This window comes from Jaculus jaculus, chromosome 4 (assembly GCF_020740685.1).
Source record: "Jaculus jaculus isolate mJacJac1 chromosome 4, mJacJac1.mat.Y.cur, whole genome shotgun sequence".
NCBI classification, from domain to species: Eukaryota; Metazoa; Chordata; class Mammalia; order Rodentia; family Dipodidae; genus Jaculus; species Jaculus jaculus.
Genome location: NC_059105.1, coordinates 14927503 through 14944637, shown reverse-complemented (window position 1 = coordinate 14944637; position 17135 = coordinate 14927503). Strand labels below are relative to the sequence as shown.

The 17135-nt window shown below is 41.7% G+C and overlaps 1 protein-coding gene across 2 annotated transcripts in view; it reads left to right on the top strand.

Moving 5' to 3' along the window:
* The window catches only part of Arpc2 (actin related protein 2/3 complex subunit 2), a 47485-nt gene that overhangs the window by 14527 nt on the left and 15823 nt on the right, over positions 1-17135 (top strand). For both annotated transcript variants that reach the window (XM_004662943.2, XM_045147410.1), the window contains 3 exons: positions 7302-7347; positions 13755-13941; positions 15639-15732. In XM_004662943.2, the coding sequence (XP_004663000.1) occupies positions 7302-7347; positions 13755-13941; positions 15639-15732 (327 nt within the window). The remainder of the gene's footprint in view (positions 1-7301; positions 7348-13754; positions 13942-15638; positions 15733-17135) is intronic.

Genomic DNA, 17135 nt, shown 5'->3' with positions numbered 1-17135 from the left:
GTACCACATCTGTTTCCTTAGGACTTTTGTTTCATCCTTAGTTTTGTTGGCAGTTGCTACTCTCATAGAAGATCATGATACCAAATTGTCCCCACAGGCAGGGAGCACTCTGCATAGCTTGCTCAGCTCACCTAACTATGGCCTCTTGAAAGTCTCCATTTCCCACAATGATGTAAAAAAATGTTTTCCAGAAAAGATTTTGCCTCTTTATTTGCTTGGTTTTATCTTGGAGAGATTATGATGTTTTCCTCTAACCAAGGCTTAAACAAACCTTACTTATTTAGGTTGTTTTTTTTTTTTTTTACTTTTTTTACTTTTTTTTTATTTAGTTTTTTTGAGACAGGGTCTCATATAGTCTAGACTGACCTTGACTTCCCTTTGTGTTTGAGGCTGGCCTCAAACTCTTATCCTACTGCCTGTACCTCCCAAGTTCTAGGATTATAGGCTTGCACCACCATGTTATACTCATAATGTTCTCAAATTATATAGGCCATAGGATTTTATAAAACAATGAAACAAAACAGACAGTTCTCCAAAAACAGCAGAGAATAGTTTGGTAGCTATTACAGAAATTGCTCTAGTAATAATAAGACATGTTCTGTTCCATATTTAGAACATTGCAAAGGCAGGTATGTAATTTATGGCTTATTTAAATTTTATAATTACCATTTTCATCCTGGCAGTTGAGGCACAAGTAACTTTTTTAGATGAATATTCTTTAGAACTAGCCTGTCCAACTGTGTTTTCTTAGAATTAATCACCTTAGGGGAAGTAAGAAGGTATGTTCAGCCCTTGAGAAACTCACAATGGCCATGCCTTGTGCCCTGGCTTCTTTTGATAGCTAAAGGAGCAGGTTTGGTTCCTGCAGAACTACACTTGCTCTGGGGAAAGCCATTTATGGAAGAAAGAACATGCTGTTACACCAGTGTGTGCACATTGTGGTTGGGTCTCAAAGCAGGAAGTGTGACTCAGTTCCTGAATCAGTTTTCAATTTTTTTTTTTTTTTTTTTTTTTAGGTATGGTCTCATTGTAGCCCAGGCTGACTTGGAATTCTCCATGTAGTCTCAGAGTAGCCTTGAACTCATGGCAATACTCCTACCTTTGCCTCTTGAGTGCTGGGATTAAAGGTGTGAGCTACCATGTCCAGCTTAACAAACTGGGTTCCTTAATCTTTTGAGTGAAAATACAGTCATTTCTTTCTGTCTCTGAAAAGTAGCTTTTGAACAATATGATTTTTTTGAAATGTAAGGCTTCATAATTATTGGTATAATTATTTGGTATAAAATCTAAAATCAGACTTAACAATACCAAGAACCATAAAGAGGTACTTCCTCTAGTTATGCACATGTATTTGATTTGCCCCATAAAGTCAAAGAAAAAGCCCTGAAAATTGGAACCTGGGAAGCCTTTATCAGAAAAAGAAGCTTGGAGCCAAAGACCCAGTCCTTGTATAAGACTCATGAAGAATTATTATATGAGGGTAATGGCTAAGTCTTGACCAGATAAAAAGCACAAGGAAATGTGGGCTGTGAAAGCAGCCCTGCTTTCCATCAACTCTAGGGTGACTGCCTGGAAAGAAGCACTTTGAACAAACAGCCCCCCCTAGATAGTTCCCCCCTTTGAAGTCTAGGTTTTTCCGGGCATAGTGGCACACCTTTTAATCCCAGCACTCTGGAGGCAGAGGTAGGAGGATCGCTCTAAGTTCGAGGCCAGCCTGAGACTTCATAGTGAATTCCAGACTAGCCTGGGCCAAAGTGAGACCCTACCTTGGAGTGAGGAGGAGTCTAGGTTTCTAGGATCTGTATTGGAAGGAGAAGGAAATGTTAGGCTGGTATCCAATTTATAACCACACCTGCATTGGATTTCTTAAGGCTTTTTTCCATTCTGTGTTTTGCTACAAGTGGAGCTTGAGAACACATGGCAATTCTTACAACTTCCATTGGAGTCAGAGCTAACCCACCTACTCAGGCGGGAGGGGTAAGATTCTCAGTGCTAGAGCAATGTGCAATAAATGGTTCCCTGGGTTAAACAATAACTAGGCCTGATAACTACAGGAAGCTTGTTGCTTTGTCACAGGCCCTTTTTAAAGGCAGAAACACACAAGGCAGGTTTAATCATTGTGAGTAGATAGGTCACACCTCCACCCATCTCCTGCCATCAGGAAATTGGGGGTGGGGCACACATTTAAAATTGAATCATGATTATGTGAACATCCTGGTATGGTGGTGCACATTTGAGACCCTAGTACTAGAAAGGTAGGGGCAGAAGGATCATGAGTTCAGGACTAGACTCTCAAAAACAAACAAATAGGCAAGAGAGGACTGAGGAGATGGTTCAGTCAATAAAAAGTGCTGGCCTGCAAGCATAAGGACCTGAGTTAGGATTCCCAACAGCAACACAAAAGCCAGGTGCAGTGGCGCATCCCTGCAGTCCCAGCCTGGGGGAGGGAGAGAAAGCATCCCTGGGGCTTGCTAGCTGGTTAGTATAGTCCAAACTTGGGAATTCCAGGTTCAGTGAGAGACCCTGTCTCAAAAAATAGGTGGGGAGTAGATGAGGAAGACATTTGACGTTGACCTCTGGTCTCCATAGACCCTTAAGCACATGCAAACACACGCACATACACAAATGAGGTAATGGGCAAATTTTGGTTGGTTATGGCAAGAAGAGGGAGCAGAGGAGTTGAACATGGTATAAACTTAGCTCTGAGTACCTCATAGGTCTCAGTATTAGCTTAGTAAACTTGGAATTAAACTAAATTGAAGGGGCTGTGGTTTCATTCTATTGGATTTCTCCTTTCTCTAAGTACCAGTAATACAGAATTACAGCTCAGAGGTAGGATGCTAGTTAAAATGCTTGTTGATATTGGATATTCATGTTCGTTTTTGTTTGTCAAAAGAGAAGAGGTAAATGTACTTGAAGGTCAGATCCACCAACAGACTGACCTTCAGACCTTCCTTTCAGTTCCTCTTCTATAAAAGCTCCCTCACATTGGCTCTATGATCACCAACTAGGACTTTTCTTTTCCCTTTTTTGTGGGGGAGGGGTTCAAGGTAGTGTGTTGGTCTAGTCAAGACCAACGTAGAATTCACTATGTAGTCTCAGGGTGGCCTCGAACTCACAGCAATCCTTGATCCTCCTACCTCTGCTTCCCAAGTGCTGGGAGTAAAGACATATGCCACCACGCCTGGTTTTCATTTTTCTTTTTCTTTTTTCCTTTTTGTTGTTGTTGCTGTTTTGTCTTATATTTTTCAAGGCAGGCTCTTGCTCTAGCCCTTGACTTGGAACTCACTCTGTGGCCCTAGGCTGACCTCAAACTCACTGCAATCCTACCTCAGCCTCCCAAGTGCTGCGATTACTTACCTTTTCTCTATGTAAACAAGTGTGATCATAAATTCATACTTTGAGGTCTACACTATTATTTAAGTTTTGAACATTGGGAATTTCTTGAAGATATAGAAGAATTATTAAATAAGTATGCGGACTATTAGGAAGGTAAAAATTATTTAACAAATTATTTGCAGGTCATTACTTCAGATGTTTCCAAATAATACTTTAGATTAGCTGCTTAAAGAGGATGCGGTTCAGTGGTGAATGTCTACTTAGCATGCACAAATCCCTAGGATTGGTTCCTAGTACCACCAAAAAATAAAAAATAATGGGCCAGATGTGGTGGCATGCCTTTAGTCCCACAACTCAAGAGGTGTAAATAAGAGGACAGCCTGGGGTACAGTTGAGACCTTATCTCAAAAAAATGGAAGGGGAAAAACCTCACCATTTGATTTTGTTTGTTTGAATGTTATTAGAGTGTCCCCTGAAAATAAAAGGAGAAGAAAGGGGTTGTTTTATCTTCGGGCAGTTACTGTTTGGTCCAGGTGTTGCTGTGGCACTGAGAACACAGCAGTCAAGTGGTGGTGGGGTCTGCTTGTGTGGAACTGGACTCTAGCATTGCTTGTTCCTTTGCCTATGAAATCCTTGTAAACAAGCTTGCATAACTGACTCTTAATATCAAAACAGAAGCATCAGTTTTGTTTTTTACATTTTATAATGCACAGACTAAATGTTGATTGGATACCTGTAAATAAAGCCTGCATCCTGGTGGTCATATACCTGTTATCCCTGAACTTTAGGGGTAGAGGCAGGAGTTGAAGGTTGTCCTTGGCTTAGGTAGCAAGTTTGAGTATAGCCTGGGATACATGAGACCCTGTCTCACAAAAAGAAAAGAGCTGGGCATGGTGGTGCACACCTTTAATCCCAGCACTCAGGAGGCAGAGGTAGGAGGATTGCTGTGAGTTCAAGACCATCCTGAGAGTGTATAGTGAATTCCAGGTCAGCCTGGGCTAGAGTGAGACCCTACCTCAAAAAAAAGATGAAAAGAAAAGAAAAGAAAAGAAATCTGTACCCTGTTATATACTTCTGAGGTTTAATGTATTGACCTCATCTTTATTTTCTAGGGAATAATGATGGCACCTTTTCTTTCTCAGTGCAATCTTTTATTTTTTAATCTTATTTTTTCTAAATTTTTTAAAACATTTTCCATGATTATAAAAAATACCCTATGGGGCTGGAGAGATGGTTTAGCGGTTAAGCGCTCGCCTGTGAAGCCTAAGGACCCCGGTTCGAGGCTCAATTCCCCAGGTCCCACGTTAGCCAGATGCACAAGGGGGCGCACGCGTCTGGAGTTCGTTTGCAGAGGCTGGAAGCCCTGGCGCGCCCATTCTCTCTCTCTCCCTCTGTCTTTCTCTCTGTGTCTGTCGCTCTCAAATAAATAAATAACTTTAAAAAAAAAAAAATCCTATGGTAATACCCTCCCTTCCCCACTTTTCCCCTTTGAAATTCCATTCTCTATCATAGCCCCTCCCCATCTCAATAAGTCTCTCTTTTATTTTGATGTCATGATCTTTCCCTCCTCTTAAATTTTTTTTGTTTATTTATTTATTTGAGAGCAACAGAGAAAGGGCAGACAGAGAGAGAGAGAATGGGCGCGCCATGGCCTCCAGCCACTGCAAATGAACTCCAGGCTTGTGCGCCCCCTTGTGCATCTGGCTAACGTGGGTCCTGAGGAATCAAGCCTCGAACTGGGGTCCTTAGGCTTCACAGGCAAGCGCTTAACCGCTAAGCCCTCTCTCCAGCCCCTTTCCCTTTTAATGATGGTCTTGTGTAGGTAGTGTCAGGCACTGTGAGGTCATGGATATCCAGGCCATTTTATGTCTGGAGGGAGCACATTGTAAGGAGTCCAACCCTTCCTTTGGCACTTAACTTCTTTCCGCCACCTTTTCCGCATTAGACCCTGAGCCTTGGAAGGTGTGATCGAGATGTTACTCGGTACTCTAGTCACTTCTTTCCAGCACCATGATACCTTCTGAGTTGTCCCAAGGTCAATGCCATCTGAAAAAAGAAGATTCTCTACCCAAAATGAGAGAAGCATTAATCTCAGGGTATAAATATTAAGAGAAGTGCTTATTGGGCAGTTTGATAAGCATAGTATATACACTTATCCAGACATCAGCAGATGTTACACTCCTAGGGCTCATGACTACCCCTGTTTTAAGTTTTCAGTATCAGGGATGTATTCCCTCCCTTAGAGTGGGCTTCCAGTCCAATTTGAGGGCAGTTGGTTTCCACCATGACAGATGTGCCACTACTGCACCCGTTAGCTCATTTGGCCTGACTTCTCAGTGCAGTCTTTTAGAAGGGGTTAATGGGGCTGGAGAGAGGGCTTAGCAGTTAAGTGCTTGCCTTTGAAGCCTATGCGCCCCGTTCGAGGCTCGATTTCCCCAGGACCCACGTTAGCCAGATGCACAAGGGAGCGCATGCATCTGGAGTTTGTTTGCAGTGGCTGGAGGCCCTAGTGTGACCATTCTCTGCCTCCCTCCCTCTCTCTCTCTATGCTTGCCTCTTTCTCTCTGTCTGTTGCTCTCAAATAAATAAATAAAAATAAACAAAAATTTTTTTTATAAAATAGAAGGGGTTAATAAACAAGCCAGGTCTATGAGACTTTATGTTTGAGGAAAGGTGTTTTTTATTGTTACTGGGGTTTTTTTTGTTTTTTTTTTTTTTTTTTTTTATTGGTTTTTCGAGGTGGGGCCTTGCTTTAGCCTAGACTGACTTGGAATTCTCTATGTAGTCTCCGATGGCCTTGAACTCATGGCCATCCTCCTACCTCACGAGTGCTGGGATTAAAGGCGTGTGTCACCATGTCCATCTTATTGTTACTGTTTTGTACCTCAAACTTGAGACTCCTTTGCCCCAGCCCATGAATACTGGGATTTCCAACCTTGATCTCATGTTTGTGTTCTAATTTAATATGCAAAGTTTTAAGCACTAAAAAGCTTATTAGATTGTCAGTGATTTTACTATGTACTTTGTTTTTATCTCCAAATAGTTGCTTTAGCATTGCTTAAATTGTCCCTTATAACACTTAAGTACTTCAGCCTTGATCCGTCAAAAATAAAGTCTGGATCTTTAAACCATGTTAGTTGGCCAGGTGAAGCAAACAAAATAAAGTAGGCAGGTAAAAAGGGGCTTGTGTTTTGTCATAGAGGCTAGAACATTACCAGTACTAAATGTGTTGGTTTGGGGAAACTCGAGATAGAGACTCCATTGTGTGTACCCACCGCTATTAACAGGTGACTGAAATTCCAGGATTTACTATCCTTTGCATAGTTAGGAGTTAAGTTATTTTTAAGTCATACAAGATAAGCTGGGCGTGATGATGCATGCCTTTTATCCTAGCACTTGGGAGGCACAGGTATGAGGATTGCCATGAGTTCAAAGCCACCCTGTGACTGCATATTCAATTCCAGGTCAGCCTGGGCTACAGTGAAACCTTACCTTGAAAGATCAAAAAAATAAGCGAGACCTTACCTCAAAAATAAATAAATAAATAAATAAAAATAAGTAAACAAATCATACAAGGTAACAGACTAACAGAAATCATTCCCACAAATTATTTTTGCCTCTTCATTCACCTGGGTTTAGTGGCTTGGCCTGTGTTGAGTTAATAATGAATATAACCTCTCAGATCTGTCATGCTTCTATTCCTGAAAACAGTATGATTGAATACATTGTAGGATGTGAAGGAGAACAGAAAATTCCTGAGGGGTTTTGTCAAGTTTTTGAGAGATAGACACCACTCCTATGAGGGATCTGTGACTTAGGTAAATCCACTTGCCCTGGCTTTCCACCTATCAAATGAAAGCTAAGAGTACTGGTTTAGAAAAAGCTTAACAGTGGTATATGCTTTAAAAATAATGAAATTTGTCATGGACTTTGAATTAACTTTTTTTTTTTTAATTTTCTAGTTACTAAAGAGAGTATATGGGAGTTTCTTGGTAAACCCAGAATCAGGTATGTAATAATGTACATTGCTATGGATTGACATGTAAAGAGACATGATCTATTTGTATTGGACCTTTTGAGCCAAAGATTTTATTTTAAATACTGATAAAATTACAAATACTTCTACGGGAGCTCAGTTACTCTGTAAATCTAGCCTTTAAAGGGGCTGTGCTTTATTCATTGGGGTGTACTGTGTAGGCCATTGTTAATATTCCCTTCATAAGGCTAACTGACTCTTCCCTAGTATTTTAGCCAGAGGGGCCATCTTTGTCTAATCATAGTGATTAAAATGCAGTTAGGGGCTGGAGAGATGGCTTAATGGTTCAGGCACTTGCCTGCAAAGTCTAACAACCTGAGTTCAGTTCCCCAGTGCCCACATAAAGCCAGATGCACAAAGTTGTGCATGCATCTGGAATTTATTTGTAATAGCTTGAGGCCCTGGAAGTGCCCATTCTCCCTGTCTCTCTCTTCTCTTATCTCTGCTTGCAAATAATGTGGTTAGGATGGAACAAACATAGGTTCCCACCCAAATCCTTCAGTAATACCCTTTTTTGTATCTTATATATTATTTCCTACACTGTTCTTTTACCCTCTTTAATTTTTTAATTATTTTTTTAATTTAATTTATTAGTTTTCTTTTCAGCAAATACAGGCAGTTTGGTACCATTGTTTAGGCTCATCTATGATCTACCCCCCCCCCCATTGGACCCTCCTTGTTGATGTAAATGGGTCGTGCATTGTGGAGTTAGCCCCCAATTATTGGTCTGATAAATGTCTCTGCAAATCATGACCCAACGTGTGATTCTGACATTCTTTCTGCCCCCTCTTCTGCAAAATTTCCCTGAGCCATGTTGGGTTCGTTTTTGGTCTGCTTCAGTGCTGAGGTGTTGGGGGCCTCTGAGGCTCTGGCTCTCTGATTTGGTAGGAGTTGATTTTTCTCTGCGTTGGTCTCCTTCCCCTTTGTGCTGGTATCCGGTTCACAGGAAAACATCACCCTTGCTTGTTTCGCCAATTGTTCTTAGTTTCAGTTGGGCCCCTTTTGAGGTATGTTGGGGCAGCTCTTTCCTTAGGATCTGCATCTATCTTTCTTTCCCTGGTATCTGGAGTGCAGCTAGGCGGTCGCCATCTTGGCCGGAAGAACTTTTTTTCCTTTTTTTTTTTTGGTTTGTTTAGGTAGGGGCTCGTGCTAACCCAGGCGGACCTGGTATTCACTATGCAGTCTCAGGCTAGCCTCAAATTCACAGTGATCCTCTTAAATGCTGGAATTAAAGGCATGTGACACCATGCCTGACTTGATCTTTTTATTTATATATATATTTTACTTTTATTTATTTATTTGAGTGAGAGAGAGAGAGGCAGGCAGATAGAATGGGGGCACCAGGGCCTCCAGGCAATGCAAACTGACTCCAGATGCATCTGCTACCTTCTGTGTCTGGCTTTCATGGGTCCTAGGGAATTGAACCTTGGTCCTTTGGCTTTGTAGGCAAGCACCTTAACCACTGAGCCATTTCTCCAGCCCTTAATCATTTCTTTTAATAGATGATCTGTCCACTCATGGCCAGAAAAGTTGGATAGCAAGCGGTGCACCATCTTTGAGTAGCACAGCTATGTTTACTGCTGCCAGAGAGGCAAAAGTGCCTTGTTGCTTCCATGGTGCAGTGTCTTAGCTTCTGAGGCATTTAGCAGGGTCCGAAAATGAGAACCAAGTAGGAGGATCACGTGAGCATACTATTTGTTAACTTAATCTCTCCAGTCCCTTTTGTATTTTTTATTTATTTATTGTTTTTCAAGGTAGGGTCTCATTCAAGCTCAAGCTGACCTGGAATTCACTATGTTGTCTCAGGTGGCCTCGAACTCATAGTGATCCTCCTACCTCTCTGCCTCCTGTGTGCTGCCTTGGGAGGCATGTGCCACCATGCCCGGCTCACTTTATTTTTTAATATATTCACAATATAGTGCTGGCTCAACACCACTAGAATTCTTGGCATCTCCTGTATTTCTGCTGCTTTCTAATAAAGAAAGGTGCCTTTGTTATTTATTGATGGAAGCTTTCACAGCAGTTCGTGAAGAATATCAAAATAAGCCAGGGGCAATGGCCCATGCCAGTATAAGCCCAGAATTTGGGAAGCTGAGGTAGGAGAGTCGCCATGAGTTGGAAGCCAGCCTGGGCTATAGAGTGAGCTTTCAGGTCATCCTGAGCTAGAATAGAGAGGCTGAGGAAGGAGGATGGCTGTGAGCTCTAGGCCAGCCTGAGACTAATTCCACGGTAGCTTGGGCTAGAACAAGACCCTACCTCAAAAAAAAAAAAAAAAAAAATTGGAGAGATGACTGAGGTTAAGGCACTTGATTGCAAAGCATAACTACCCTGGTTAAACTCCCCAGTACACCATGTAAAGCAGATACACAAAGTGGCGCATACTGTCTGTCTACAGTGGCTAGAGGCCCTGGCTTACCATTCTCTATTTCTTTCTCCTCCTTTCCCCTTCTCTCTACAAATAAATAAAAAAAAAAAGTGGGCCCAGGCAGATGGCTCAGTAGATAAGAGTGCTTCCTACATAAACTTAGAGACCGGAGTTCATTTCCTGGTACCCACGTAGAAATTGGGTGTGGCTATGCATACCGGTAACCTGTAATCCCAGCCCTAAAGGGAGACAGAAAAAGGATCAGTAGGATTCACTGGTCAGCCCATTTTTACTGAAAAGTAGTAAGTTCTAGGCTCAGTGAAAAGACTTGCTTTGAGAATTTAAAGCAGATGAGTAATTAGAGGAGAATGCCGTGTCCTCTGGCCTCCTTGCAGTTGTGTGCTTGTGTTCCTGCATCTGTACACATGTACTTGCATCACATAAACCACACACCAAGAAGAGGAATCGGGGTGTATTAGTCAGGGTTCTCTCTAGAGGAACAGAACTGCTGGAATGAATTATTTTAAAAGGGAGTTTATTGGGTTAGTTTATGGTAGTCCAGTAGCAGTTGCAGGCCCGAAAATCAAGGAACCTGGTAGCTGATCAGTACACGTGGACAGATGCCTCAGCAGTCCCGACCTGGCACTGCAGATGGCACCAGAAGGCCTGGAGGGTTCCTGAGGAGCCTGGTAGGTTTTGATCCACGCGATCTTCAGTGTGCGCTGGAAGGCAGCAAGCAGCTCCAGCAGCCAAGTGGGAAGAAGGAAGGGGCTCTTTTCACCCCGAGCTTCCTTATATAAAGTTCCCCCTGAGAAGGGCCGCCCGCTCTGGGGTAAGGACTTCCTCCTTCAGTTAATCTTTCCTGGAAGCAACCTCAGACCCACCCAAAAGGGACTTCTGTGGGTTACTAAACAGATCACAGGGGCTTAATAGAATATAGTACAAGAAGAAACACAGATCTAGAAGGGATGTTGTAATTCTTGCTTATGCTTGTCACAGTTGGAATGCTAATATGTAAAACCTTAATTCCTGTCTCTGGATCTTCCTTTCTTCCGCCTCCTGCTGGAGAAGGCATTGGCAGATTGCAGACCATGAGACTGTACAAGTGTGAAGTGTCACCATAGGAAAGTAGCACCTCTTCTCTTTACAAGTTTACTCAGGCAATTGGGAATACAACCAGCATATAGGAGATTGGTTATACCAGAAGTCTTTTAAGTATTTTTATTTATTTGCAAATGGGGAGAAAGGGAATGAATGGGCACGCCAGGGCCTCTAGTCACTGCAAAACAAACTCAGATGCATATGCCACCTTGTACATCTGGCTTTATGTGGGTACTGGGGAAATCAAACCTGGGTCGTTAGGCTTTGTAGGCAAGTGCCTTAACCACTGAGCAACCTCTCCAGCCCCCAGAAGTGTTATATAAGATCAAACATTAGCTATACTTACCTTTGCTATTTCAAGGAAGGGTTTTACTCTAGCTTCAGGCTGACCTGGAATTCATTATGTAGTCTCATGGTGGCCTCGAACTCATGACAGTCATCCTACCTCTGCCTCCCAAGTTCTGGAATTAAAGGTGTGCACCACCACGCCCATCCTTTTTTTTTTTTTTTAATTTATTTGAGAAAGAGGCAGAAAGAGAGGGAGAGTGGGCACACCTTCATCTACTGCAGACGAACTGCAGAAGCATGCATCTCTGTGTGCATCTGTCTTACGTAGGTCCCGAGGAATTGAACTTGGCTCCTTTGACTTTGCAGGCAAGTGCCTTTAGTCACTAAGCTATCCCTCGAGCCCCAATATACTTATACTTTTTTTTTTTTTTTTTTTTTTTTGAGAGTGACAGAGAAACAGAGAGCAAGAGAAAGGGCGCATCGGGGCCTCCAGCCACTGCAAATGAACTCAGGATGCATGCTTCACCTTGTGCATCTGGCTTGCATGGGTAATAGGGAATCGAGCCTTGAACCAGTGTCCTTAGGCTTCACAGGCAAGGGTTTAACCACTAAGCCATCTCTCCAGCCCTACTTTTACTTTTTATATGGCCTTTAAGATCCAGCACACCTCAACTCATGTTTTTCTCTTTTTTTTTTCTTTTTTTTTAATCTAATTTTGTTCAGTCTTATATTTGCCTGTCTGATTTTTAGATACCCAAAACTTGAATAATGATTGACTTTGTTTTTCTAAGTAGGATTTCATTCTAGCCCAGGCTGACCTGGAATTCACTATGTGGTCTCAGGGTGGCCTTGAACTCATGGCAATCCTCATACCTGTGCCTCCCATCTCAAGTGCTGGGATTAAAGGCATGCACCATCACACCCAGCCTAAATCTTTGCTCTAGGCAATGCTTAACACATCTTCGTCATGTTAATTTTTTTTTTAAGTCTACAAAAAAAAATAAAAAGTCTGTTTTAGCTGGGTATGGTATAGCCTGTGCTTTTAGGGAAGGTAGATAAGCAAAAAAATAAAAAATAAAAAACTATGTAGACTTTAATGATCACTTCGGGAGAAACTAGATAAATCCATAAATGTTTGAGATATATGGAAACGTAAAATCCATGTAGTGCTGGTAGAATTACTCCCATCAGTTGCCTGATAACGGAAAATGTTCCTTGGTGCTATTCAGATACTCATGGAAAGCATCTGTAGGCTTTTGAGCGCTACTAATCAGGGTATCAAGTGCTCTCCCAGACCTATTTCCTGGAATTCATAGGCAACATGTCATAAGGAAGCAGAATGGTCTAGTGGTCAGCAGATTTAAATTTCAGTCCCTGTTCTGCCCATTTATTGATAACTATTCCATGAATTCTGTTTTTTTTTTTTTTTTTTAAGTATCCCAGATTGGCTTGGAACTCAAAATACCTCCTGTCTAGTCTCTTGAGTGCTGGGATTGCAGGCACATCCCACCATGCCTAGCTTCAAGACTATAAGATAATGTCCACAGAAGTCTTTCCTATCTACCCCTACTCCTGTGTCCCAGTTCCCTTTAACAGGTGAGGGAATTGTAAAGGTTAGACAATTTTCCAAGGTCACACAGTGAAACTGAAATTAGGACCCAGTTGTGTTCAACTCAAAATAGAGTAGCCTATATGTGTGTATCATACTGCATTTAACAAATGACTGCTGCTTTGAACTTCTCTTTCCCACTAAATGCAATAACCTTATCTGGCCAGACTTCTTCAAAGAAAGGCATAGAGATCAAATGAAGTAAAACGAAGATTTTTATAATGTGTACAAATAGAAGCTATTGGGAAGTATGTATGTGAGAGACACTTAGGTTTTCTATTCTGCCTAGTCTCACAAAGGTTTTTCAGTAGCATGTAAGGGATCACATATTTTATTATTACTGTCATCATCATCAAAAAGCTTTAGCCATAGGCATGTTGGCCTGTTAAATCATCAGAGAAAACCATGTGACTCATATAGCTTATGTCAGTCGTGTATATAATCCCCTTTTGTACCTGTCTGTGAAGTACTGAATTTCTAATTAAAGTTACTAGGCTATGACTTCCCATTATGCATGGGTAATCAATGTTCTTGATTGTACTCAGGGTTTATTACTTAGCTATAAATATTTACAGGAAATTTATCAAGAACTGACTTTTGCCAGGCATGGAGGAACATACCTTTAATCCCAGCACTTGGGAGGCAGAGGTAGGAGGATTGCTGTGATTTCGAGGCCACAGTGAGACAACAAGTGAATTCTAGGTCAGCCTGGGTTAGAGCGAGCTCCTACCTTGAATAAAACAAAAAGAATTGACTTTTGCCAGGTATGGTGGCTCACACCTTTAATCCCAGCATTTGGGAGGCAGAGATAGAAGAATCATCCTGAGACTGCATAACAAATTCCAGGTCAGCCTGGTCTACAGTGAGACCCTGCCACCAAAAAAAAAAAAAAAAAAAGACTTTTTGCTCTATGAGATAGACAAAGATAAGTAATTGCTTCTAGTATCTGTTTACTTGGGAGCGATGGGCTTGGTTTTGTTTCTAATGTAACTTCTGGGTATTTTCTGCTCCTCCAGGGTACAATGTTTCTTTGCTATATGACCTTGAAAATCTGCCTGCATCCAAGGATTCTATTGTGCATCAGGCTGGGATGTTGAAGAGAAATTGTTTTGCCTCTGTCTTTGAGAAATATTTTCAATTCCAAGAAGAGGGCAAGGAAGGCGAGAACAGAGCAGTTATTCATTATAGGGATGATGAAACCATGTGAGTATGGATTTTGCTCCTAACACTTGAATGTGGCTGACAGTCATGGTCCAGAGTTGCCAAAATCCCATGCTTTCTTTGAAGTTACCTCTTCTTTTGAGTTTTCTTTAAGAAAATAGACGAGATAATCAGATAGCAAAGGTTGAGAATAGACCCCCTATTGTGACTCTTACCTCTATATTGTGAATCATATGGTGAGTAAAGAAATACATTTTTTATAAATGGTATAAATCACTAACTCAAGATTCCATGCTGGGTTAGGGAGGTTATTCAGTGGTTTAAGATGCTTGTTTTCAAAGCCAGCTGGCCTAGATTCAGTTCTCCATTATCTACATAAAGCCAGATACAAAAAGTGGTGCATCTGTCTGGGATCTGTTTGCTGTAGTAAGAATCTGGGCTCATGCATACACATACATAAATAAATAAAAATGTTGAAAAAAGAAAAAGCCAAGTGTGGTGGCTCACACCTTTAACCCTAGCACAAGACAAGCCTGGAAACACATAGTGAATTCCAGGCCAGCCTGAGCTAGAGAGAGATCCTACCTTGAAAAAAACAAAAAGTAAAAAAGATTCCATGCTGCCATAGTTACTTTATTGTTGCTGTGACAAAACACCTGACCAAAAGCAGCCAGTGGAAGGTAAGAGTTTAATTAGATTTACAGTTTGGAGGGGACTTTTCATCATGGCAAAGCAAGAAGCTGGCTCATCTCATCTTGTCATATAAGCTGGAAAGAATCAACCAGAGTGAGTTCCCTGAGCACTCAGTGGACTGGACAAATCTCAAGGTTTGTCCCCCGTGACACACTTCTTTCAGCAAAATTCCACCAGCCTGGGGACAAAGTGTGATGTTTAATCACAAGCACATGGGACTGCAAGGGATAATTGCCATTCAGACCACCACACATGCTATACCTTTATCCAAGTTAACTTTTTGGGGGGTTGGGAGTTGGTTTCAAAGTAGGGTCTCGCTGTAGCCCAGACTGACCTGAAACTCACTGCATAGTCTCCAGCTGGCCTCAAACTCATGACAGTCCTCCTACCTCCGCCTCTTGAGTGCTGCGATTAAAGGTGTGTGCTACCACACCTAGCTCAAATTATTTCTTTTAATTGTACTTGTTTATTTGCAAACAGAAAGAGAGAATGAGCATGCCAGGGGCTTCCAGCCACTGCAAATGAACTCAAGATGCATGCATCATTTTATGCATCTGGCTTTACATGGGTATTGGGGAATAGAAACCAGGTGGTAAGGTTTTATAGGCAAACACCTTTAACTGCTGAGCCATCTCTCTAGCCCTAAATCTATGTGGTTTTGTTGTTGTTGTTTGTTTGTTTGGTTGGTTGGTTTTTGGTTTTTCAAGGTAAGGTCTAACTCTAGCTCAGGCTGACCTGAAATTCACTATGTATTCTCAGCGTGGCCTCAAAATTCACGGCGATCCTCCTACCTATGCCTCCCAAGTGCTGGGATTAAAAGCATGCGCCACCATGCCCAGCTTTAAATCTACTTGTAATAGGTACCACTTCCTACTTCTTGGAAATACATTTGCTGGCTTTTCTTGGATGAAGATACCTGTACCTCTTGACAAACCCTTGTTTTATGGATTCACACTTAGGACTTTAACCTTTTACTTCACTTGTACCTGAAGTTATTGATAAACCACATTCTGTTCTGTACTAATACTGGGTTTTGTTCCTTTCAGGTATGTTGAATCTAAAAAAGACAGAGTCACAGTAGTCTTCAGCACGGTGTTTAAAGATGACGACGATGTGGTCATTGGGAAGGTGTTCATGCAGGTATGGAGAGGACATCATTGTGGCATATGGTGGTTTATATCTTCACCAAAACACATGATAAAGCTTAATGGTAGAGTGCTTGACTCACATGCTCAGTCCCTACGCAGGGTGCAGAACAGAATGACCATGGCATGGAAACAAGAACTAACAGTTCTGTTGATGTTGAGAAATTTGTTGAAGATTTCATGAACAGCCCCCACCAGATTCACTGAGTGTTCTGTTCTTTCTCAGTGGTTCTGGCCTTTTGCAAAACAAGACAAGAGGTTGGATATTAAACATAATATTGCGACTGGATATTGACTATCCTTCCTATGATGGGGTCTTTGTTCCTAGTTTGGACTCAATTCCCAACCTCTTGTGTTTATTCACATTGGTAAGCAGGATCTGTTCTTGGCTTGGTGTAGTCCCTGTATCTAACAGAATGGATGATGGCAAATTCTCAAGCAGGAGGTAACCTGTTAGTAGATGCAGTTATGGGCTTGACAGGAGGGAGCCACGGCGTTAGTTTGAATGAGTCTTCATGGAGTGCTTCTCTATGTGGAGAAGTGGAGCTGCTGGGAAGAGTCAATGGCATTTCATAGGACATTTTGTCATTGGATTCTGGTGCATTTTACTCAGCTCATTGTGGCACTGTCATCTTATCTGCTTGCTGATTTCTGGCTCTAGGACATGAGAGCCTGTCAGATGGTATCCAGGGCATTTTCTTCTGAGATAAATCAACATTCAAAGTGTAGTATGTTGGTTGATTAAAAAAAAAGAAAAGAACTGTAATACATCTATTCTGCTCCTTGGCAGAGTGGTTGTTTTGCTTTTGCTTTTTAAATTCTGAAGTAGGGTGATACCCCATGCCTATCTATAATCCTAGCACTTGAAAGCTAAAGCAGTATTGCAGTTGAGGCCAGCCTCGGCTACAGAGACCATGTCTCAGAACAAGCTGGGCACCGTCACATGCACTTGTTAGTAGCTCCAGCATCGGGGAAGGAGTGAGCAGAGACAGCATTGCTGGAGCTTCCTTGTCAACCAGTAGGACCCAAAAAGGGCAACTCTGGGTTTATTGAGAGGAGAGACTCTGTCTCGGAAGAAAAGACAGAAGAGCATTTTCCTCCGGCCTCTGCCTGCATGCATATGGGACATATGCGCACACACACAAAATGACTTGAAAATCTTAATCTTTTGCATAGATGAAAGACAGCTATGCTTAATATAGTAAGAGAAAAAATGAATTGTCTAAGTAAGTAGCAAGAAAGATCTTCAAAAAGGAATCCTCAGTGATCTCTAGTCGTTTATGTTTGGGAATTAATTAGGAACTCTGGTTTGGGAATCACTGTGCAGAAAAGTTGGAATATTGATACTTGGACATTTAGTAGTACTGGGCTTTATGAAAAATAATGTGCATAAGTCCT